At 39.8% G+C, this 22,971-nt stretch overlaps 1 protein-coding gene across 5 annotated transcripts in view; it reads right to left on the reverse strand.

Annotated features, from left to right (window-relative positions):
• The window catches only part of ADAMTS3 (ADAM metallopeptidase with thrombospondin type 1 motif 3), a 531,886-nt gene that overhangs the window by 215,537 nt on the left and 293,378 nt on the right, over positions 1–22,971 (reverse strand). For 4 of the 5 annotated variants that reach the window (XM_078068759.1, XM_036078049.2, XM_078068756.1 and 1 more), the window contains one exon: positions 16,110–16,516. The exons of the other annotated variant lie outside the window; for it this stretch is intronic. In XM_078068759.1, the coding sequence (XP_077924885.1) occupies positions 16,110–16,516 (407 nt within the window). The remainder of the gene's footprint in view (positions 1–16,109; positions 16,517–22,971) is intronic. 5 annotated transcript variants of the gene reach the window in all.

Consider the following 22,971-nt stretch of genomic DNA (forward strand, 5'->3'; position numbering starts at 1 on the left):
GATCAGTTTTCTTCAGGAAGTCAAATTTTATTTCACCCAACTCAGAATCTCCCCCGCCGCCCCCTCCCCCCTCCCCCGCCATAGTCTCCTTGTCCTCTTACTTCATAAAATGTGCTCATCAAGTACCTTATCTAGGGAATTCCTATTCATGTTTTAAAATTCAGCTTATCTACCATTCCCGGGAAACCTTCCCTGACCCCTAGCCTAGGTCTGATGACCTTGTTACCTTTTTCATAAAACAATGTCCCTTTCCTTTATATCTTTATTTACTCAGTTGGGTGACTTTAAAAAGTAATGTCTCTATTTCCCACTCTAAGATAAACTCCAAGGGGGGCAAATACTATGCCTGTTTCTACTCATTGCAGCATCCCTAGCACTGAAAAGTACATAGCACACAGTCGATGCTCAATAAATATTTATTGAATGAATGAATGAGTTAGTTAGATATCAACCAATCAATTTGTTCCCTCCTAAGAAGCACAAAGAGAGAGAATTCACTCACAGGAATATAAAGAATCCTGGGAGTTACCAAGAGACACAAAAATTGGAAAAACTAGTACTTGCCTGAAAGAAGTCAAACCATCCAAGAAACTGAAGAGGTGTGGCTTTTTGTACTTGGCTTGAGAATCTTTGTAACATTCCATCAAGGAGAAACCACAAAAAGAAATGAAAAGTTACAAAGCAGAGTTTTAGGTACCAACGGAGAAGGACGGAGAGGAATTCTACACAGAGAATGCATTTATTCCATTAAGGTTCAAGAAACCTGGAAGGTGATAGCAAGCAGATTATAGAGCCATGAGACTTACATTCCGTGTTCTCATTCATTCAGGAAGTCATCAGATACTTATTGCACACCTACTATATATCAGGAATGGTGCCTGGTTTTATGGATACCAGGAGTAAGCATGACAGACACAGTTCCAACGCTCATGGAGTTTCTAGTTGAGCACAGGGGAAAAAGGCATTAAACAGATAATTTATATGTGACCAGCACTCAGAAAGGAGAACTATAGGTTGCTATAGTAACAACGTTGCCTGGAAAGTCAGTATATGAGCATATTTTGTTTTCTTCCAAGGAATTTATCCAAAGAATAATATTTTTATAATGTTTTTTTAAAAATTCTATCTTTTCTTAAGCAACAATTTACCACACTGATTTGTATCTATTCTTGCTGCTTAACAGGAGTGTATTAATTTAAGAGACACACTACACTTCTACTATGAATTTAAGTGTGGGTTTGGGTCAAGATGATGTTGCCCCTTCACTAGCTTATATGTGAAAGAAGAGGAGAGAGAAAATGAGAGGGGGAAAAAAGCTTAGTTATGAAAACCACAGCACTAAAACACAATTCAGAAGGATAGAGTTAATTTATACGAGATCTTAGGGACCTTAAACTTTGAAGTTCATAGCACTCCCTTCATTTGTGAAAGTTACACAAAGGGAATTCTAAACACATGAAAGAAAGATCTATAATTCATCTTTCAAAAGTGGTACTCAATTCCCCATTCCAATATTTATACCATTCAGCCTATCAATATTGATTTTTTGAGTACATACTATGTGCCAAGCATTGTTAAAGACCCACAGGAAAGAATTCTTATCCTCAGTAGAGAAACCTATGCTCTCCCTACAATAAATGTACAAAATAAATTCAAGATAAATTTGAGACATGGGGCACCTGGATGGCTCAGTTGGTTGAGCATCTGACTTTTGATTTTGGCTCAGGTCATGATCTCAGGGTTGTGGGATCAAGCCCCACATCGGGCTCTGCACTCACCAGAGTCTTTTTGGGATTCTCTCTCTCCCTCTCCCTCTGCCCCCTCCCCCATGCTAAATAAATAAATAAATAAATGTTAAATCTTTTTTTAAAAAAGATAAATTTGAGATGCCAATAATGGATAATGGATACAAATAAGATTTAAAACACTAATACAGTGTAAAGTGACTAGGGCTGCTATTTTAGCTAAAAGGGCCAGGAAAATCCTTTTTGAGGAAATGTAATTTAAGTTAACACTTGAAGTGATGAGAAGAACCTCTATTTAAAGATCTAGAACAGGGGTGCCTGGGTGGCTCAGTTGGTTAAGCGACTGCCTCCGGCTCAGGTCATGATCCTAGAGTCCCAGGATCGAGTCCCGCATCAGGCTCCCTGCTCAGCAGGGAGTCTGCTTCTCCCTCTGACCCTCCCCCCTCTCATGTGCTCTTTCTCTCTCTCTCTCTCAAATAAATAAATAAAATCTTAAAAAAAAAAATAAAGATCTAGAACAGAATATTCTGAGCAGGAAAAAAAAAAAAGGCAGCATTTCCAAAAAGCCAGAGATGGGGACAATTTGGATTATTTAAAAGACAAAAAGAAGACCAATGTGGCTGGAATATAGTGAACAAGGGCATAATCAGAGAAGTATGCTAAGACTAGATTTTATAGAACACGGGTTCTCAAAATGTAGTGTCACCTGGGAACTTGTTAGGAAAGAAAACTGTCAGGCTCCTGGGCAGACCTGCTGAATCAGAAACCCCAGGTGGCACCCAGAAATCTATGTTCTGACAAGTTGTCCATAAGATTACCATGCCCACTACGGTTAGAGACCCCTTAGAAAGAAAAATGATTCTCCAACCCAGCTGCATATTAGAATCATCTGGAGCAGCATTTAATTTACTTAGGCTGAGCCTTACCCCAGAGCAAATGAATCTGTATCTCTGGGCTTGGTGTCTATGTATCTACATTTTCTTTAAAATTCTTTAGATGATCACAATACACAATGATTACTGGAACTACTAACATAGGGTCTTAAAAGTTATGGTAAGAAGTTTGAATTTTAACGGGACGTAACTGAAAGCTTTTAAACAAAGTTCATCAAATTTAGCTTCTGCTCCTATCAGAAGGATGAAGAGGGGCAAAATAGAACAAAAAGACCCAGTTAGGAGGACACTATACTATCCTGTTAGGAGGTCACTATACTAACCAAAGTTGTAGCATTGGAGATTTCATAAGTAGATTCAGAACATATTTTATAGAAAAATCTTAAGACTATGGATTTGATGGGAGAGATGAGGAAAGAAAAGGCATCCAGCAGAAGCCCAGGTTTTTGGCCTAAGAAATAGTTGCCCAGACTTTTTGGAGGAAATCATGTAGGCATGGCTATCAAGGATTGATCTTTGGCCCTTTTAAGTCTGAGATGGCTGTTAGACCCCCAGCTGGAGATGATGAATAGGCAGCAGGATATGAATACAAGTCTGGAGCACAGAGGAGAGGTCAGTGCACATGGAGTCATCACTGTATAGATGATCTCTGAAGCCTTAAAATCAGATGATATTGTCTTAAGTTGAAAGCATACTTACAAAAGAGGGCGAGTAAAGCACAGAGCTGGTGGAGCTGGTGTATGGACAGAGTACAAGGTTGATTCATGGAAACCCGAGGAGAGTGATGGTCCCAGAATGTTAAAGCACAGGACAACTGAAGATCTTAAGGCCTCTGTGTTGCCTCATGGCATAGCCCCACCCCCAGGTCTTGAAAGCAAAGTGGCTTTAGAACCTCACAAGCACTTCTTTTGACTACTGGCCTCTGAGTAACTCATGAGTATCCACTTCAAAGCTCCACCGACCATGAGGAAATCTTTACAAGATTCAAAGAAGGAATCCAAACGTCAGACATATTAAGTGGCTTGTCCATATTCATACCGTTTCTGTATTCTGCCAGAACGTGGCCTGGAGATGGCACTCACTGGTGCTTCCAAAGAATATGTAGCCTCCAGGCAAGGGGACCAAGAGAGGAAGCTGTAGCTAGGCACAGTTAATCCAATCTGGGACTGGAACTGACCTGTGCTGAGTCAGATTGGCTGGGATTATGAGTGGGCAGTGGGCAAGGGCCAAAGCAGTACTACAAATCAAAATAAAATAAAATAAAATAAAACCTTGAAACTCCTTACCAGAGAAGCAGGTCAGTTGGGAAGAACCAGTATCCAGTATCATTGCACACAAACAAGAAACAGTTGAGTTATGGAGTCTGGCACTAACTGCAAATTTGTTAGAAATGCAAACTTTCAGACCCCTCAACAGACCTACTAAATCAGAAACTGAGACAACACCTGGCAATCTATGTTTTAATAAGCTATCCAGGAGATGCTGGTGCCCACTAAGGTCAAAAGCCCCTTGGAGAGAACAATGATTCTCAACTTTCACTACATATTCCTCAAATGTAACATATGAGGAGCTCTTCCAGGGAAAGGCGGCACCAACAGAGCTGGGAAAACATTCCCATGTTGAAGTAACTTGGTAGGTACTTCCCTAACAGCATATCCAAGGGACAGTCCCTCTTGCTCTTAATATTTTATAAAAACATAACTATATTTCTCTCTATAGATATACACATACACACACATATACACATGTATGTGTATATGCATGTATATGTATGTGTATATATATGAATATTCATATTTCTCTTATTTCCACATTTTGTTGGGAGTCAAGGTGAAACATCTCCCAAAATTGTAATAGCTTGGGTTGTAATAGTTGGGTTCTTTGGAGCCTTCAAGAACACAAGACTTAGTCATAGTGGATTAAAAATAAATTTTATAAAAAAGTAAGCAGAGAAAGCATTAGTAGAAAGTAACCATATCTCAACATTTGGCAAAGTAATACTCATACATGCAATGTCCCCCACCCTAGACCATGATTGACGAATAATGGTCAAGTATGATGCTTTAATTTCTTCCTTGGCCAGGAATACACTGCCCATTACAAACTTAGTTATAGAGTCGTAGAAGAGCAGTCCTAACATGAATCTCAGAAAGCTTATAGTCAACAATTTCCTAATTTTAGATCCGTGGGCTGTAGGAAGCAGTAGAGGCAGTAATGGAAATCTGGGAATGGTTATCACTATGGTATAAGGCTGACCAAAATGCTAATTAAGTCCAAGAATGACTTAATCTTTTTATCAGAGATCACCAATGGGTACAGAGGGAAAGTAAGTTGTACTCACTGGTGATTTTGACCAGCAACTTTGTATGTTTTTATTATTAACAGAAAAGAAAAATGATTTACTACTTAATAAGCATAGTTTGGTTTACATCATATTTCAAAACATAAGGTCCACCAGGTGGAACAGAAAGAATCACCGATCTAATTTGAACTCTAGGGTTTTTAAGTATGGGGAGGAGTTACAATGAAGTTCCATAAATACAGCCCTAATTTTAAAACATTCTCCTAGAGGCACATGTTTCCAAAATTTTTCCAAGCACAGCTATAAAAAGAGGCCTCCCATGAAATTATTAGATCAATGGTTAGAATCTAAGACCAATATGGTTCAGAATCTTACCTCATCATTATCCTGAGTTTAGGTTTGGTACCACAGTTGAAGTCAAAAGTAACAATGACATGTGGCTGACCAGAGACGGAGCTCTCACAGTGATTTAATTATATCTGGATCCACATCACTCTTTTTGGTCTGTTTTCTTGTCCTAGTGGCCAGTTAATCCCATCCTCAGAGCCAGGTATGAAAAATAAAGGACTATATGAAACCAGGCAGGAAAGCAGGAAATATTGGCACCCTCTAAGCAAGATCAAGTATCCTGCAAGCTTAAAGGAAGTATTACCCCAAGATTCTAATCACTATGTTAAAAGCATCCTGTTTCACAGATAATGCTAAATGAAACTTTTCCCACTGTGTTTGGGTTGCTAACATTTGCAGAATCTCTCACTAAGTGCTGTTCTTCATTTTCTCTTGGGCTTTGCATGCTCAGACTGGGTCCCCACTATGTTCATATGACACCCTAGCATTTAATAGCACGGTCTTCTCAATCTATAACAATCTTTCATTTTTAGGGACATCACTAGACAGAAGTAGGTCTTCCAGAAATATCTTTAAAATTCACCATGACCCCTAAAGTCTACTTTGATAATGTCATTTAAGTTCAAAAATGCACTTTCTCATAGCTAGAGTTAGGGACCCACCATGCCACCTTACTCTCCATTCCCCGCAATTGCCTCCACAAAGTTGTAGAAAATGCATACTCTTTGCTGTATTTTTTTTTTTTAAGGAACACTCCAGACTGGAAAAAAAATAGATGTAAGACAGCATATTGACTGCCATCACCTGATGAAAGAGATATGAAATGAACAAGGATGGTAAGACTCTGAACAACAGTATTATATCCCTAATGCCATAGGACTCTTTATCACTACTCACCAAAAAAATGTCTCACTCTGAGATTCATAATTTAAAATATTTCCCAAAACAAAAAGCACGAGAGCAATGTTAAAATTACAGCTTATGCCTGGTTAAATCCATTCTGGCCAGAGTGTGGGCTATCTCACACCATTCTAGGGAAATTTTCCTGAAGTAGTTTGCTGCCTATTAGGTACAATGAATGACTAAGAGGTCAACTGCATAAAATGGAAGTATTACAATAATAATAACGATAAGAGGTCAATCATGAATGGTTACTACAACTTTGTCAACTCTGAAGAACCTAGTAAGTGGAACAAGATATTTTCACTTCCTATTTCTAAGTAAAACCTAAGAAAGAACTTTCTATATATGGCAGAGCTATATATAAATAAGATGGCGAAGAGTGAGTTTCCCATCCTTAGAAGTCTTCAGGAGGGCAGAGGTTAGAGTATTCCTCGGAGCCGATGATAAAGGAGCCCTACATCAGGTGGAGAGGGTGATGTGAACATTACAGGATTTTCCCCGAGGTATTCACTTCAGAGAAGACTGAAATTTCCACAAATTAGGTCACAGGCTGCAGTATTTCTTATTTTGCAAACTTAATCATTACTATTATTAATCACAAAATAGGAAGGACAAATCATTTTAAATTGAAAAAAAGAAGTTAAAGGACTGCAGTAATAAATCCTACATTTCCTAGGCACCAGGCTGTGTGAGAGATGCCCTAACAGTCTTGGCATGGTCTTGACCTGACCTCCACTTTACTGAAGGAAAGAGACCTCCGAAAGGTTAACTCACTTGTTGAAGGTCACAGGCTGGTAAGCGGCGGAACTGGAGTTAGGTCTGATTCTACACCAGTGCTCTACCTGCTCTCATCAGGAGCCATTTCCCTCAACCGTTTTACAGAAGTTTAGACTTCTGTCATCAATAGGAGTTACATTTTTCCAAACTGAACTTTTTCAAAGTATCATAACTCTAAATAGCTTAGCCGGCGTTCCTCTTCATTGGTGTTTATTGATTATTCTCACCACAAACCTCAAAATTTAATATCTTCTAAACATTTTGTAGAAATAGGCTATAACAATCTAGATCATGCTTTTCAAAACCTATCAGGCTATATATAATGTCCTTTTTTATTTGAACATCACTTACTCTAAAGTTAGACCTCAGTACAACTATATATCCCTGTTGAAGATCAATAAACTAGAATTTTTAGAAATTTATTACAATTATGGAAAATTTGAATTTGTTTATCAAAGGACTCACAAACCACATTAAGACTAATAATAATGGGGGCGCCTGGGTGGCTCAGTCGTTAAGCGTCTGCCTTCGGCTCAGGTCATGATCTCAGGGTCCTGGGATCGAGCCCCGCATCGGGCTCCCTGCTCAGCGGGGAGCCTGCTTCTCCCTCTCCTGCTCCCCCTGCTTGTGTCCCCTCTCTCACTGTGTCTCTCTCTGTCAAATAAATAAATAAATAAATCTTAAAAAAAAAAAAGACTAATAATAATGTCTTGATACATTTAGCATAGCCTAGTATTGCTTAAAAATTAATCAAGTTTTTTGAAAATAATTATTTAAAAAAAACCCAAGTGATTAAAGTCCCTTGTTTCAGGGACAACTGGGTGGTTCAGTCAGTTAAGTGTCTACCTTCAGCTCAGGTCATGATCCCAGGATCCTGGGATCGAGCCCCACGTCGGGCTCCCTGCTTCTCCCTCTGCCTGTTGTTCCCCCTACTTGTGTGCAAACTCTGTCTCTCTCTCTAACAAATAAATGAATAAAATCTCTAAAAATCAGTAATATCACTAAATGACATTAGTAATACTTGTTGGGGAATGGCAAGAAGTAAGAGATATGAGCACTGAGAATAAGAAAGTGAGGAAAACACTTCAGGTGGAAGAAATAATAGGCGTAGCAGGTTTACTAAATGGCACAATCACTGATCAAACTTGAAAGGTTGAAGAACCTAGATGATGGAAAAAGTCAGATTTTTCAAAATCAAATTTCATAACCCTCTGAGATAAAATTTGGGAAACAAACTCTAGAAAAAAGTTACTATCAAAAAACCTCCCTAAACTCCAGAGGAAAAGGCCCCATGACTTCAGAGAAACTTTTTTTTCTTTTTTTTTAACGATTTTATTTATTTATTTGACAGAGAGAGAGCACAAGCAGGGGGAGCAGCAGAGGGAGAGGGAGAAGCAGGCTCCCCACTGAGCAGGGAGCCTGATGCAGCACTGGATCCCAGGACCCTGGGATCATGACCTGAGCAGAAGGCAGACGCTTAACCAACTGAGCCACCCAGGAGCCCCCAGAGAAACTTTTTTCTATGAAGAAAAGCAATGTCATTAAGGAACAGGAATCCTAGCCCTCCTCCCATCCTGAATGTCAGTGCAGTCCTGTTAATATCAGTGACAGTCACTGATTTATGCTCCTTTTTCTTTCTTTCTCTCCCTTTTGTATCATATTCAGATAAACACTGGCCCTCCTATGTATTTGTTATATATGTTACAAAGTTCATGAAATCAACTTCCGCGTCCTCCCTTCAATCTTAGGGCCAGCATACGCAGACCTCCAACAAGGTTCCTACTTTCTTCAGAGGCTCCTCCTCCCACCCACTCCATCCCCACCGTCATTGGGGATTATTTTAACATAAATGTTTATCTTTTCAAATCTCTTGTACCACAAATATTGCTTCCTCCAGGAAGCCTTCCACCATCCTTCCAGGCAGAAACAATCTTTCCACCCTCCGAGCTCTCACATCTCATGCGGTCTAGGCTTACAACATATGAAGCAGCGTGCCTTGTACTTCCGGTTGGCTACGGCGCATCTCCTTTCCAGTGCCCTTGGAAAACCAAGGTTACGCCTGACTTACCTTCAGCATTTACCACAGCCGTCGGTATAGCACTTTACATAGCCTAGTGCTTCAAAATGCTTTGTTAACTTGATCAGTACTCCTGGAAGCAAAGATTAAGTCAAAAGAAGAACACGGTTTTCACAGGTGAAAAACTTTGAGGCTGGATTTTGCTTACAGTTTAGAACTCTGTGACCTCAAAGCCTGATTATGCACAAGGGCATCATATCAATACCGAGCTGTCCTCTTGTTCTTGTTTTATGATGATTTACTCAGAAGAAGGTATTTTAAGATGTGGTCAGCACTATTTTCACAGTTCTTAAAGCATGTCTTGAGTATCTTGAAAAATCTGTCCTGGAGTAAAGAAGTCATGGTTGTCAAGACATTGGGAAGGAGAAGCATTACTTGTCAAGCTGACAGCAGTAAGAAAAAGTACTTCTGCTGCCCCTTTTATTTTGTTTTTCCATGTCTGTCCAAAGAAAGATTTGCAGCATCATATTTACATTTTCCCCAATTTTTAACTCATCTTTAAACTTAATTTTTAAAAACTTTACTATACCAATGTTATGGGAGATAATGGAAACAAATCATCATCAAAATGATATAAATCAAATAATAAGTACTGTACAGGTGCTATTCATAAATAAACATGAATAATTTAGATTAACTACAAAATAACTATTATGAAGAAATATTTGCAAAATTTAAAAACACTTCTGACAGGTTTTTTTGTTTTTTTCTTTCACTTCCTACTCTATTCCCAGCTCATGTCCTTGGATATTCTTCGTATAAGATTAACTAAATCACACAAGAGAAATAGAGCCAAAAAAATTGGTAAAGACTTGACATATGTATGATTCTCGACTTATGCAAATCAGATACAAAATGTGAAAATGATCAAGGACTATGCCAAACCTTGCCTCTTTCCCCCAGATAAGCACATACCGGCTGCCTTTATATTTGAGAAAGGGGGCAGAGTGGAAAATGTACCCAACCTCGAAGACACACAACTAGGTGAACAGTGACAGCTCCCAAAGGGCCACAGCTTAACCAAATCTCAGGAGAGAAGCATGAGGTCCGCCATGGTACTGGCTCTCCCAGACTAATTGAACTAGAGAACTTGAACCCGTTCTTCATTTTGAAAGGGGCCAGGGCCTGCTGCTTTTTTTTTTCCTTCTACTTCTGGAAATGAAAGGGTTTAGGGGCTTTAAGCTCCTTCTAATCCTGCATTGCTAAAATAGCCTGGTGTAGGTGCCTGGAGGTAAAACAAGGTTTCAGTCCTTTGTTCCTCAAACCGTCTAATGTCTCTGAAATTAGCATATGAACCATAAACAGACAAATCTCCCCCTGTCCAGTCAATAAAATGCGTGACACCTTTCATAGACGTGTTCCATGGGAGGTGATGCGCCTTCAGCAAATCAGGCTCCTCTCACAAAAGCAGATGTTTGAATATCAACATCTAAAGATCAGCCCTCAAAAACCCTCTTTTCTAAATCCACTATAAATAACTACAGACTTGTATCCATTTTTAGTATCAAACATTTCTTTTACTAGATTGAGCTGTATTTACAATCACAGGTCAAATGTTCTTAATCCCGGGCACACTGGCTCATAATACTTTTTTAGACAGACTTTTTAAAAACTGCTTCTGCAGCTAGACTTACTGAAATAGGCATGGCAAGAACATGCTGTTAAGGGGACCAAATCCCAAAGCAAAAGTCTCAAGGCAGGGGAGTCCTAAGGCTGTTTTCTTTATAGGTTTGCAATTGTCCTCCAAGACTTCACTGGGCCATGCCCCAAATCTAAGAAAGATAAAATACCTCCAATATCAACCAGATGTGACTATCGGATATTTCAAAAAAGAGGCTCTATTTATGGTTTCCAAATGCTTCACCTCAAGCTTCCAAGACCCCTTGCCCTAACAGTGAAGATCCCTGCTGGACGCCTCCGGGAGACTAAAAGTGGTCTAGAGTGAGAACAGGGCAGGAAGAAGAGACACGGAGAGAAAGAGCATCTCCCACCTGTGTTTTAGGCAGGCCTTTCCCGAGTTTATCTGTTTCGCATATTACTTTAGTAGGTAACCCCTAGTGATTTCATTTGAAGGAAGAATTCCAAATGTTAAAAAAATGCTGAAAATTTTTGTCCTAGATAGACTCCCTTGATCATAAAATCAGCCCACAAGGAAATCACTAAGCTGGATAACCCAGGAAAAGCCATTAGCAGTCAGCTCTTCCACTCCCAACCAGGTCCCTCTGATGCTAATCCAGGGGAATTAACAGAGCAATATTGTTCCAGCAAGTCTAGAGAAATTCAGTGTCCTTATGTTATGAAATACATGAAATAAAGCCTACTAACCAAACAACCCTTTATTTTGGCACATTTATAGACCACAAAATATGATTGTGAGCTCCCACTGCTCGTAGGGGAGATTTAATGGTGTTCCAGAGTAAATGCCAGGGCTCTGTGGAATAAAGAAATCTATTTTCAGCTGGGATTCTCAGCCAGAAGTGTCTTCCCACTAAAAAGTGTGTGAAATTTCAGAAATGTCGAAGCAGAGAGGAAAAGCATGTCGACACCCTCCAGCCAAAGACCACCAGCAGCACATCTGCAGTGGACAAGCTGGGTTTATTCCATGTTGCACGGAGGGAGAACGCACACCAGAGGGAAGCATGAGCATTTCAGTAAAAGAGCGTGAGAAAGAACCTATTAACAGGACTTGAGCTTCAGTTGGGTAATTGGATGGGGGGGCGGAGGTCTAGAGAAGCTGGGCTTTGTTCTAGATTGGATGCAATCAGAAAGCAGGGACGAGGGGTGCCTGGGTGGCTCAGTCGGTTAAGCGGCTGCCTTCAGCTCAGGTCATGATCCCAGGGTCCTGGGATGGAGACCCGCATCGGGCTCCCTGCTCAGCAGGGTGCCTGCTTCTCCCTCTCCCTCTGCCTGCCTCTCTGCTTACTTGTTCTCTCTATCTCTCTGTCAAATAAATAAATAAAAATCTTCAAAAAAAAAAAAAAAAGAAAGCAGGGACGATTCAATGACTGAACATCTTAGTAGTTCTTACCTACAGGTAGGATAAACTAGAGCAAGAATAAAGCTGTAAGTGGTAAAGAATTAGCAGTCACTCATAAATGATCATCTTGCAAAGAACAGGAAAAGGTCACACTAGACAAGAACAGATTAATTATTCTTGGCCACACTGGGTAAGAATCACTGTCAATTCCTTTGTGCAGAAGACTCTGATGTTGATTTCAGAAACCCAGAGAATAATATTTTAGTTATGATGCATATCAATGTCTAAATCACATTCTAGACATTGGCTTTGGATATGTCACTCAAGGCATCTTTCTGTCCTCTTCAATCAAGCCTTTATTAAAGCACCTTTCCTTTGACCATTTCATACAGTTACCTAGGATAGGTAGACTCTAACTATTTCAGTCAAGTAGCTGATATCCAGAGGGGTAAAAACAGCTTAAGTGTCGCTGCTTGCTTTTCTTTTTTCTTTTTTTTTTTTTTAAAGATTTTATTTATTTATTTGACAGAGAGAGACACAGTGAGAGAAGGAACACAAGCAGGGGGAGTGGAGAAGGAGAAGCAGGCTTCCCGCTGAGCAAGGAGCCCAACGCAGGACTCGATCCTGGGACTCCAGGATCATGACCTGAGCCGAAGGCAGCCGCTTAATGACTGAGCCACCCAGGCAAACTATCTGTGGTGAAGACAATGTTTTCTTTTCTCCCAATTGGTCTTGGACTATTTTGTAAAACACAACAGAAATTAATTACTAGAGGGGTGCCTGGGTGGCACAGTTGGTTAAGCCGACTCTTGTCCGACTCTTGGTTTCAACTCAGGCCATGATCTCAGGGTCCTGAAATCGAGTCCCGAATCAGGGTCCCTGCTCAGCGGGGAGCCTGCTTCTCCCTCTCCCTCTGCCACTCCCCCTACTTGCGCATTCTCTCACACACACTCTCTCTCTAATAAAATAAATAAATTATTTTAAAAAATGATAAAACAAAACACCAGCCCCATTTTTTAAAAATTATTCGACCCGGTACAAATACAACAATTGTCAAATTGGTATAAGAGTTTCTATATATAGTCTCACTTTCGGTATTTATCTCTTCACAAGCCTGAGTCTGTGGACATACTTTGAGTACCACTCGTTTTTAAATTTAATTAAAGAGTTCTGCTTACTACAAAGTAATTCTGTCTGAGAGTGCTACCCATTTCAAATTCACAGAGCATGCCACAAGCTTCCGTTAGAGAAAAGAGATGTAAGGAGTTTCACCGAGGGAGAGAGCCTTATTATGAAACCCCCAACCTAGTGAAATCTATGTTCCTGTGGCTGTTTCTTATGTGCAACAGCTTCGAAGGACACATGGAGAAAGTCAGATCACGGGAATACCATTGAAAACTGATGTAACCAAAAGGATTCGACTTCCCATCCAGGTAAAGCTTCAGTGACCCTGTCTTCCATATCAGGAGACTTAACTATATACTTGCTGGGCAGGTATTTTTCCATTGGTATCTTTAGGCCAAATGGGGCTGTACTTTCTACTAGACCTATTTGGATTTGATTATAGTCCCAGAGTCTCCCAGGGCAATGGCTTGATAGCCCATCAGGTTAATCCTCAGGCATCTATGTTATCTCAGTATCCCTGCTTCCCTTTCTGAGGCCAAGAAGGTTAAGCCTGAATCCCTATATAGCCAGTTAAAGGGAAAAGGGGTTTAGGAATCAGCAAATCAGCCAAGTTTATTTACATTCCCTTCAGTTAAACTTCCTGCTTCATCTCTGCTAAGGACTTAACCCATCCAATGCAATTCTACAATTCTAAGAACTTGTTCCCAACTTAATGAAGTAGTCCTGCTGTTATCCCTCTGGTTTGTTGATTCGATCCCCATAACCCTGCTTGCTGTTCTTCCTGCCATCATCTTCACTTTTCCCTGGCACATGGCTACTGTGAACTGGAAACTCTAGAAAAGGCTTCATTCCGCCTACCCACAGAGTCAGCACTGCCTTCTCTAGAGGCCAGACCCACCCTTTTCCTGGATCTAGCTGAAGGCCTAGGCCAATTATCTCTGGTTTAAAACTCTGTCCTATTCATATCTCCGGAACATATTTCCCTTAACTACAATTTTTCAAGTTAAACGTGATTCTAACATATATATGTATATATACATATGCCAGATATTTTGACATTTAAATTTCATGACAAATTTAACATCTTTGAGCTGCATGAGGATGGTAACCACTATTCCTTCCACCATTTCACAGTGCCTAGAATAGCACTTGGTTCATCACCAGCTCCTATAAATATTGTTTAATTAATTAATTAATGGACCAAAGATTGGAACAAATGAGTACTTTCAGTGTGCAGTGTGTATAGTACACACACACACTCAATATCAATTTACACATGATGCTAACACCATCTTAAAAATGAGAAATTAAAGAATCCTAATAATTAACATTCATTCAGACTTTACATCTATTTTCTTCTTCTTTATAACAACTTGTTATGGCCCCAGATTTCTCATATCTATGATTCAATAATTTGACATATATGGTAAGAAAAATATTGGTTGCTAAGTCAGATATAAAAATCACTGTGATGATGCATTAAAGTAAGTTCCTTGCCTTTTACCTTCCTTAAACTGATTTTCAAGCCAATATCCCACATTTCAAATCTTAACTGAGAAGGTAAACATACATAATTTTTTACGCTATAAAACTAAAAAATAACACTGAATTAAGTTTTATATTCAATGTATTTTACTTAAAAGTATTACAAAATAGTACCTTTTGTATGATTTGTGTTCTTTTCTATCTTAGTAGTTACTGAATCACACTTTCTCAATGAATACTTTGAACTTCATCTTCTAGAAAGTACTTTCTTTTTTATTTCCTATTCAATGACTTAATTAATTCACATCTATTCAACCTTTGTAGAGAATGAGAATTCAAGCGATTCCTTATGTCTTCAAACCCCAGAATACGGTCTAGCACCAAATGCAAATGTACAGTTCCTAATCTAATGCAGTCCCACTTGAACACTTGGACCTGCTATATGTCCTCTGCTCAGTTTTCTGCACTGGCTCTTAAAACCCTACAGAGCATCAAGAGGCAGGACAAGACTGCAAAAATAAAGCCTGAAACAATGACCTCACCAGCATTTGGTAAAACATATGTATCATACCTCCTCTGGGTTGGGCCTATGCATAGAGAGAACAACAGCAAAAACTTCATGGTATTGTTGGAGGACCAGCTAAGGTAGAATAATTATAAACAGGAACATAAGGAATATTTTGAGAACTCCCAGAAGAGTGGCAAAACAAAGGGAATAGCTCTGAACTCCCAAGAAACAGCAGCCTGGCAACCCTAGAAAGAAAAATGGTTGCTTTTTTGAACAAAGTCAACTGTGGATGGAGGAGGTATAAACATTGACACACTTTCCAAATAACATCTGGAGTAATGAAACAAAAATATTTCACATCGGCAGAGTGTGTAGAGAAAGGTCAGTTACTATTGGGCCTCATCAACAAAACTGAAGAGCAACATACGGGTATTTTAGTTGAAAATAAAGAAAAACCTGACTCAAAGCCACGATGCAGAGATAACTACATCTCATGTTTGTAAAGTAATGTGATTTGAACAAATTCTGACAAAGGATCTGCTCATTTCCCATTTTAGCATTCTGTGGGGAAGCGAAAGAATGCATTCAAAATACTTTAAGAAGATATCCAAAGTTTCCACATAAGAAGTGAAATGCTATCATTTTGGAGGAATCTACATTTCTTCAGAAAATTTTCAGAATGCTTTGAAAGAAATAAGGAAATAAGACTCCCCAATGTAACACAAGTGAAAATGTAAGCAAAAAATGCTAAAATAGGTATCTTTTGCTTCTCGGAATAATGCTGTCTTTGTGGCAAAATGAAGCCAAAGCACACATCTTTGACTATAAAATGCTTTCCCAAGCTCCTTCCTGAACTTAAAATATAAGAGTAAGGCTTCCTTTCCGCCTCTACCTTCCAAACCATGCTGGAGCCACGCCGCACACCCGCACACCTGCAAACACATACACACAAGAGGGAATAAGTCTTACCAGACCGTCACAGTTGCTAATGGCAACAGAGGTTCCTGGAATGTCCATGATGTCACCAACATAAGCACAGTTAGTCTGCAAAGGCTCTGTTTTCCAGATTCTTTCTGAAGCATTTCCTGCTTGATGATCATTAATGGGGTCAGTTACATTCTCAGGCACCAGAGACGTCTCGTGCCATTCCACAACAGCCCCAGGAGCTACTAGCTGAGTGTTGGGCCTTAGTCGCAGATGAAAATCTCTTCCAAATGCTGTGATGTTAAAGAACAATTGCTCAGAGCTGGAAGACACGTCCCTCGGTGACCTCCTTTTGTGATTTGCAGAAAGAATATGGGAGAGATAGTGTCCTTCAAAATTTGTGCTGACTGGAGTCACCAGCTCATACTCACTCTGTCTCTTTATTGGTAAATCTGTGGGGTGAAAAATAGAATTGTAGAACCCTGTGTGACAAGAGAACACAGGAGGACATAGCATAGGCATAAAGTGCCCCACCTCACAAGGCTCTACCTCAACTTGCATAATAAATATATTCCTGAACCATCTCATTAAGAATGAAATTTTGAGAACTCGAATCATTTCTCAAGTACACTTAGGTAACTCTGGGTTCAATGAATCATTTTCTTTTTAAAAAATGTACTACAATGTGAATATTCGTATCTCATTTATACGTTTGAGGATATAAATATAATAAGTTTCCATAAATGATATCTGGTTTGCTTATCATCAAGACATGCTCCCAATTCATTTATTATTGGCATAACTGACACCTGCTACAAATTTTTAACAAAGTTGCTATTATGTAGAAGAAATTTTTTTTATTGTTTAATTTTTTCCCTGTAAATATCCTAGAATTTATACTAATTATAATAGCTACTTTATGTTGCATTTACCATTGGCCTGTAATTTTATACATTGTAGTTTATGGTGCTGTAGTTTATATATAATTTTTCCATCATAACAAACCTAACAATCACATTTCATGGGTGAGGAAACTGAGATTCAGGAAGTATGTGCTCAAGGTCAAGTAACTGTGAAGCTCAGATAGGAATCCAAGTCATACTCCAAAGCCCATACACTCATTCTGTTCCACTGAGTTGTGCCCCATAAATCACAGAACATTTTCAGAAAACGAGGAGAATAGGTTAAAAAAAAAATAGAAATCATAATCTATAAATTAAATATGCAGATGCTGGTCAGTTAAGAGCAAATGGCATTGTCATTTTGCACCAAATTCCGTACATGGGACAGATACTCATTTTAATATGAATGTCTATTTGGAGTCCACCTTATATCACGGTGGCCAGCTACAGGTTAAACTCAATTTCACAATTAATTCCCCTCATTTAGCCAAATGTATTATGTCTGCTAAAATGCAAACACGCTGGGGAAAGATAACTCATTGAATAAACCATTTATCCCTTATTAAAAATGATTTGGAAGCAAGACAGTGGATCCTGGAAAAGAACATGAGGACAAGGATGAGAAAAGAAGACAAGCAAAATCTGATAACAGAAATTAAAAAGTCCCCCACCTTCATGATTCTAGCCTAAGACTAGTCCCACAGTATGTCAAAGTACCCTGAAAAAAATTCTATGATCCATGAATACTTCTCCCCTAGAGCAATTACATGGATGTCATCCAATAAATGAAAGTGTTAAGACTCATAACTGAACTATAACCTATGATCTTAAAGTAACCTTATAGAATATGTTCACTCTTTTCCTGCTTTTTAAATACTTCACACAGTGTATAAAGTACCAGAAGACAAATGAAGGCATTTTACAACTTGGAAATTCTTTGAGTGCATGTTTGTTATCATTATGCCATTTAGAATGGCCAATGAATTTAAACAAAATACCCTTCTTTATTAAATGCACAGATCAAATAACACTGCTGTAAATATTTACTAGGCAGGAGTGAGGACTGTCGCATCACATAGTGAAGTGAAGCCCGCCTCCAGCCCTGGGACGCGCAGCAACGGCATGATCCCCACTTTGTGGTTTCTCTGGACCATCGTCAAAGACCCACACTAGGCATCAGCGTAAGCACAGATGCAAAGATGTAGTCTCTCTTACAGCCAAATCCCTGGGGAATACTTTTAGTAACTTCTGGCTTATAGAAAGAACTCAAAATTTTAGGGAATGAACTTGAGTGTCGCAGGAGCAGAGTGATGGAGGGGAAGGCTTCCACAGTAAGGGATGAATCAGGCTCTTGGATGTGGACTGACAAAGCCTATCCCCAATTAAGTATAAATTCCTTAAGGACAAGAAACCCCCCCCATTCAGCTTGGTATTTCCAATACTATCTAATACAAGATTTTGTACACGCCAAGATCTCTTGTCAGTAGGATCTGTTTAACATGTATTAAGTTAGTAATGCAGGTAACCAGAGAACCTTTGCTTTGTCTATGCTGTTATACACTAACTTACAAGACATACTACCTAAAAAAAAAAAAAAAAAGACATACTACCTGAGGTCCAAGGGCATCTGCCTGCACCAGTAATCCCACTTATAACTCTTTCTCTATTCATTTACTGTTTCAAGTGAAGGAGATTTCCCATCTCCGCTGAAGGAAATTCACACAACCAAAGTCTAGACAATATACTGATGCCTGGATTAAGTGACTAGAGAACTAGAAAATTTAGGAAGAATGCAAGGAGGCTCCTCCACACCCAGGAGGACACCCAGGGCCTCATGCTTACAGCAAACCATGCATCCTAGATTCTCTGGGACAGTTCCATTTTTCCACTGTCAGACAGTATGTTCTGCATTTTTATTCAAAATAAAGAAGGCATATTTCTATAGAGCTTTGTCTTCTCTGATGCTAAATAATAAATCATTCCTAAAATGTACACATAAGACACATTGCTGAAATTAAACCCAGAATGTAATTTTCCAGTTGGGAATTATTATAACCAAGGGAAAAGATGCACTTAGTAACCCATCAGGCTACCATCCCCCTGGACAATAGTTAGCAGAACTGACAAAGGAGCTACCAGGTCACCTGCCATCTATTGGCAGGATAAATACTGGGCACTGTGCTTTGTGTTCAAGAATATACCATCTCTATGGCGCCTAGGTGGCTCAATTGGTTAAGTGTCTGAGTCAGCTCAGGTATGATCCCAGGGTCCTGGGATCGAGCCCCACGGTGGGCTCCCTGCTTAGTGGGGAGCCTGCTTCTCCCTCTCCCTCTGCTGCTCCCCCTGCTTGTGTTCTCTCACTCTCTCTCTGTCAAATAAATAAATGAATATTTTTTTTAAAAAAAGAATATACCATCTCTAATTCTCACAGCAATCACAGCAGGTGGGTGTTATTATCCCTAGTTTATAAATGAAAAAGCAGGCCTAGGAGGCCTGACACATTGCAAGCAAGAAGCCAAAGGAAAAATTCAATTTTGATCATTTTGACACTGAAGACCATGCTCCTATGCTCTTATTCACTTCAGAATAGATGGAACATCTTGCTGTCGATTTCTAATTTAAGATCTGACTTATAAAGGAAAACTACCACAAGAATGACGACGTTCTGTCTACCCGCAACCAGCCAACCAATTTTTCCTCCAGTGTAGTTTCAAAAATTTCTGTAAAAGGCTCTTAAATTCTCGGTCTTCGGGAGGGAAAAAAAAGGGGAGGGGGATGGTGGGGAAAGCTCAAAGCTATCAAAAGTATTTTCATCTCAGATCACAAGCATACAGGCAAATCAAATTATATCCAGTGTTAACTTACTGTATTCAGAAATTACACACCTCACAGGCCCAAATCCTTCCACAAAGCAGCACAGCCTATGGATAAGGAAGGAACTACACTGTCAGAAGGCACCAAGTTAAGTCAGCGCATGACCCTGAACAAATTCTTTGGTTTCTCTTAGGCTCAGTGTCCTCAACTGTTAACTGGAGGCTAGTAATATTTCCAGCTCATAGGTCTAGTGAGAGCTTTAAACGAGATTACGCAGAGGATGCAATAAATATGAGCTATTGAACACTTAAATGTAAGTTAGCTACTCATTAAAATATTGCCCATGTGCGGTTTTAAGATGTGAAACTATACACTTGTCAGCAGAGATGGCTGAAGGGCCACGGCAATTGGTATATAAAGGTCTTTGTGGGCCATAAATTCTACAAGCACAAATGGCCAGAGCCACCGTAAAGCCACACTGTGGTCACTAAGTCACCTGAACAGGACTCAAAAGCAGTGAGCCTTCCACAACCGACTGGCATCTAGGCATGCATGGTCCATTTTCCTCCAGCTAATACGGAGATGTTGTCTGTGATCTTACCAAGGAGCAAACCCCCCCCCCCCTTGTGCACCAACCCCTAACCCCTCTCACCTTTGCAGGAACAGTTCTTGCACCTGTCCTCTCCTCTTTCTCAATCAGTCTCCCCACATCACTAGATCATTCCCATCAACAAATAAATAAGCAGCCGTCTTATCTCCCCCCTTTAATAAAAACCCTCTTTATGCCACATCCTGCTCTAGCTAATATCCCAGCATTTCACTACCCTTTATACCCCCTCAGTGGTCTCAGCCTGGCACTGAGAATTCTCACATCTCAAGGTCACTATGATTGCTTTCCTCTGGGATCTCCCTCCTTAATTCCTTCAGGTTTGTGCTTTAATGTGACCCTGTCTCAGTGAGGTGTGTCCTGACCAGTATCCATCTCATCACTCTCCATCCCCTTTCCCCATAAAACTTGTCACTCACTCTCTGACATACCATAAATTGTATTTACATTTACTTATTGTTTCTCCCACTAGCATATAAGCTCCATGAGGGCCCAGATTTTATGTTCTCTTTACTACTGTTTCCCAGTGCCTAAAATAGAACCTGAAATCACTCAATAAATACCTGTGAATGAATGAATGGATGAGAGCAGTTTGAGCCTGAGGGTGTATCTAGAATTAAAATGCACCATCTTTTCCCCAAATAGCAAGTTATCCCCAAGCGATCAATGACAGCCAACTACACAAGTTGTCATATACCTCTACAACCAGAATTTTGCTTGCAAATGTTATTTCTACTTCTCACGGCTCTTACTGACCAGTAAATCAAACATTTCGCAGTATCCAGGTCTTGTATTTAAGTTACTAAGAACCAGAAAGTGGATGTAGTCATTAAAACAGATCTCCTGGAATGCAGACACAGTGCCCCTCATACTTAGAAGCAAGCAGCAGGAAATCAGCCCCACTCTGCAATCCCTTTAGATACTCACAGAATATCTATACAGGTCAAAAATAAAAAAGACCTTGAAAATCATCTAATCTTTGCCTCTTTCTTACAATGAAAGCATCTCAAGTAGGTGATTTCCTTTTAAGTTAGAGATAGAGTGCCTTTAACCTGCTCCTGCTCTCTGTGAAAAGAAATTTTTCTCTGACTCTCCTGGGCCGCTCCATCTCTTAGCTCACCCTTCTCCCGGTAATGAAGAGTGATGTCTGTGATTTGTAAGCCTGGGAAAAATAAGAAGTTCACAAAGCTCAGAGCCTCCCTCCTCACTCTTCTTCTGGGAAGGATCCTGATAAGGAGCACACGTTGTCTCCCACGTCATGGGGGCAAGCCCTGTCCTAGCCCAGCAGGGCCTGACACACGCCGGCTGGGCACTTCCCATCAAAGGGAGAGCCTCTTGTTACCCTGGCCTTGTTCGTAAAAGATATTTTTACTACATCTTTATATCTGCTATTTCTAACTTGTTAACTCAAGCAAGTGAGAGGGGTATGTTTTCATTCAGGATCTCCTCAGAAACTCAAACTACCTTTAAGAAAAAGTATTGTTGTATCTTCAATGGATGACTAAATTATAACACTGACAATTCTCCTTGTCAGAGAATTCTCTAAAGTCCTCATTTGAGAGTTTAACTTAATGCCTTCTTCCTCCTCAGGCTGAATCAAAGAGACACATTCCTCTGTGTGTGTGTGTGTGTGTGTGTGTGTGTGAGAGAGAGAGAGAGAGAGAGATGTGTATACATCTGTATACACACACATACACACACTAATATTAAACATAACCTACATCAAAGTATTTGAGGAGGGGCACCTGGGTGGCTCAGTAGCTAAGCATCTGCCTTCGGCTCAGGTCATGATCCCAGGGTCCTGGGATGGAGCCCCGCATCGGGCTCTCTGCTCCGCGGGAAGCCTGCTTCTCCCTCTCCCACTCCCCCTGCTTGTGTTCCCTCTCTCGCTCTGCCTCTCTCTCTGTCAAATAAATAAAATAAATAAATAAATAAATAAGTATTTGAGGAGGCCATGTTCTATGTTTCCATATACTTCAAGACCTTTTGGATGATCCAACTTTTCGTTTTAATGTCAACCACCTTAGAATTTTCTCAGTTTCAAAATTGTAACCCTTTCTGAGACTTTGGGCCCTTTTCCACATGTCCGTGTACTGCACATAACAGACCCTCAGTAAATACAGGTTCAAGGAAAAAGACGGACTTGCTTCACACTGAAACTTGAACATGGCAGTTCTCTGCCTAGAATAATGTGTCATCCCTTCTCTTCACCCCTAAAATATCTAAACCAAACTTCTCATTTTCACCCTAAATATTCAGCTTGCCTTCCTGACTTCACTGTTTATGTTCATGATGTGCTGATTCTCCCAAAGCTCCAGCTTAGAAAACTGATTTTATATCCACTTTTCCCCCCATTTAATATCATTCAAGTCCTACTGTTTTCTCCTTAGAAATTGCTGTCAAACTAATCCCATTTCTTCCAATTGCTTCAAGTCCTTGTCACCACACACTGTAAACCGCGAGGTGCCAAGTCCAAACTCCCCAACATAATTTCTCACAGCCAAATATTGTATAAATTGTACCAAAATATTATCTGAATTACTGCCAGGAAAACTGTTTTAAAGTCCCATATGTAAAATGCCTA

The sequence above is a fragment of the Halichoerus grypus genome, chromosome 3 (genome assembly GCF_964656455.1).
Source record: "Halichoerus grypus chromosome 3, mHalGry1.hap1.1, whole genome shotgun sequence".
Classification (NCBI taxonomy): domain Eukaryota; kingdom Metazoa; phylum Chordata; class Mammalia; order Carnivora; family Phocidae; genus Halichoerus; species Halichoerus grypus.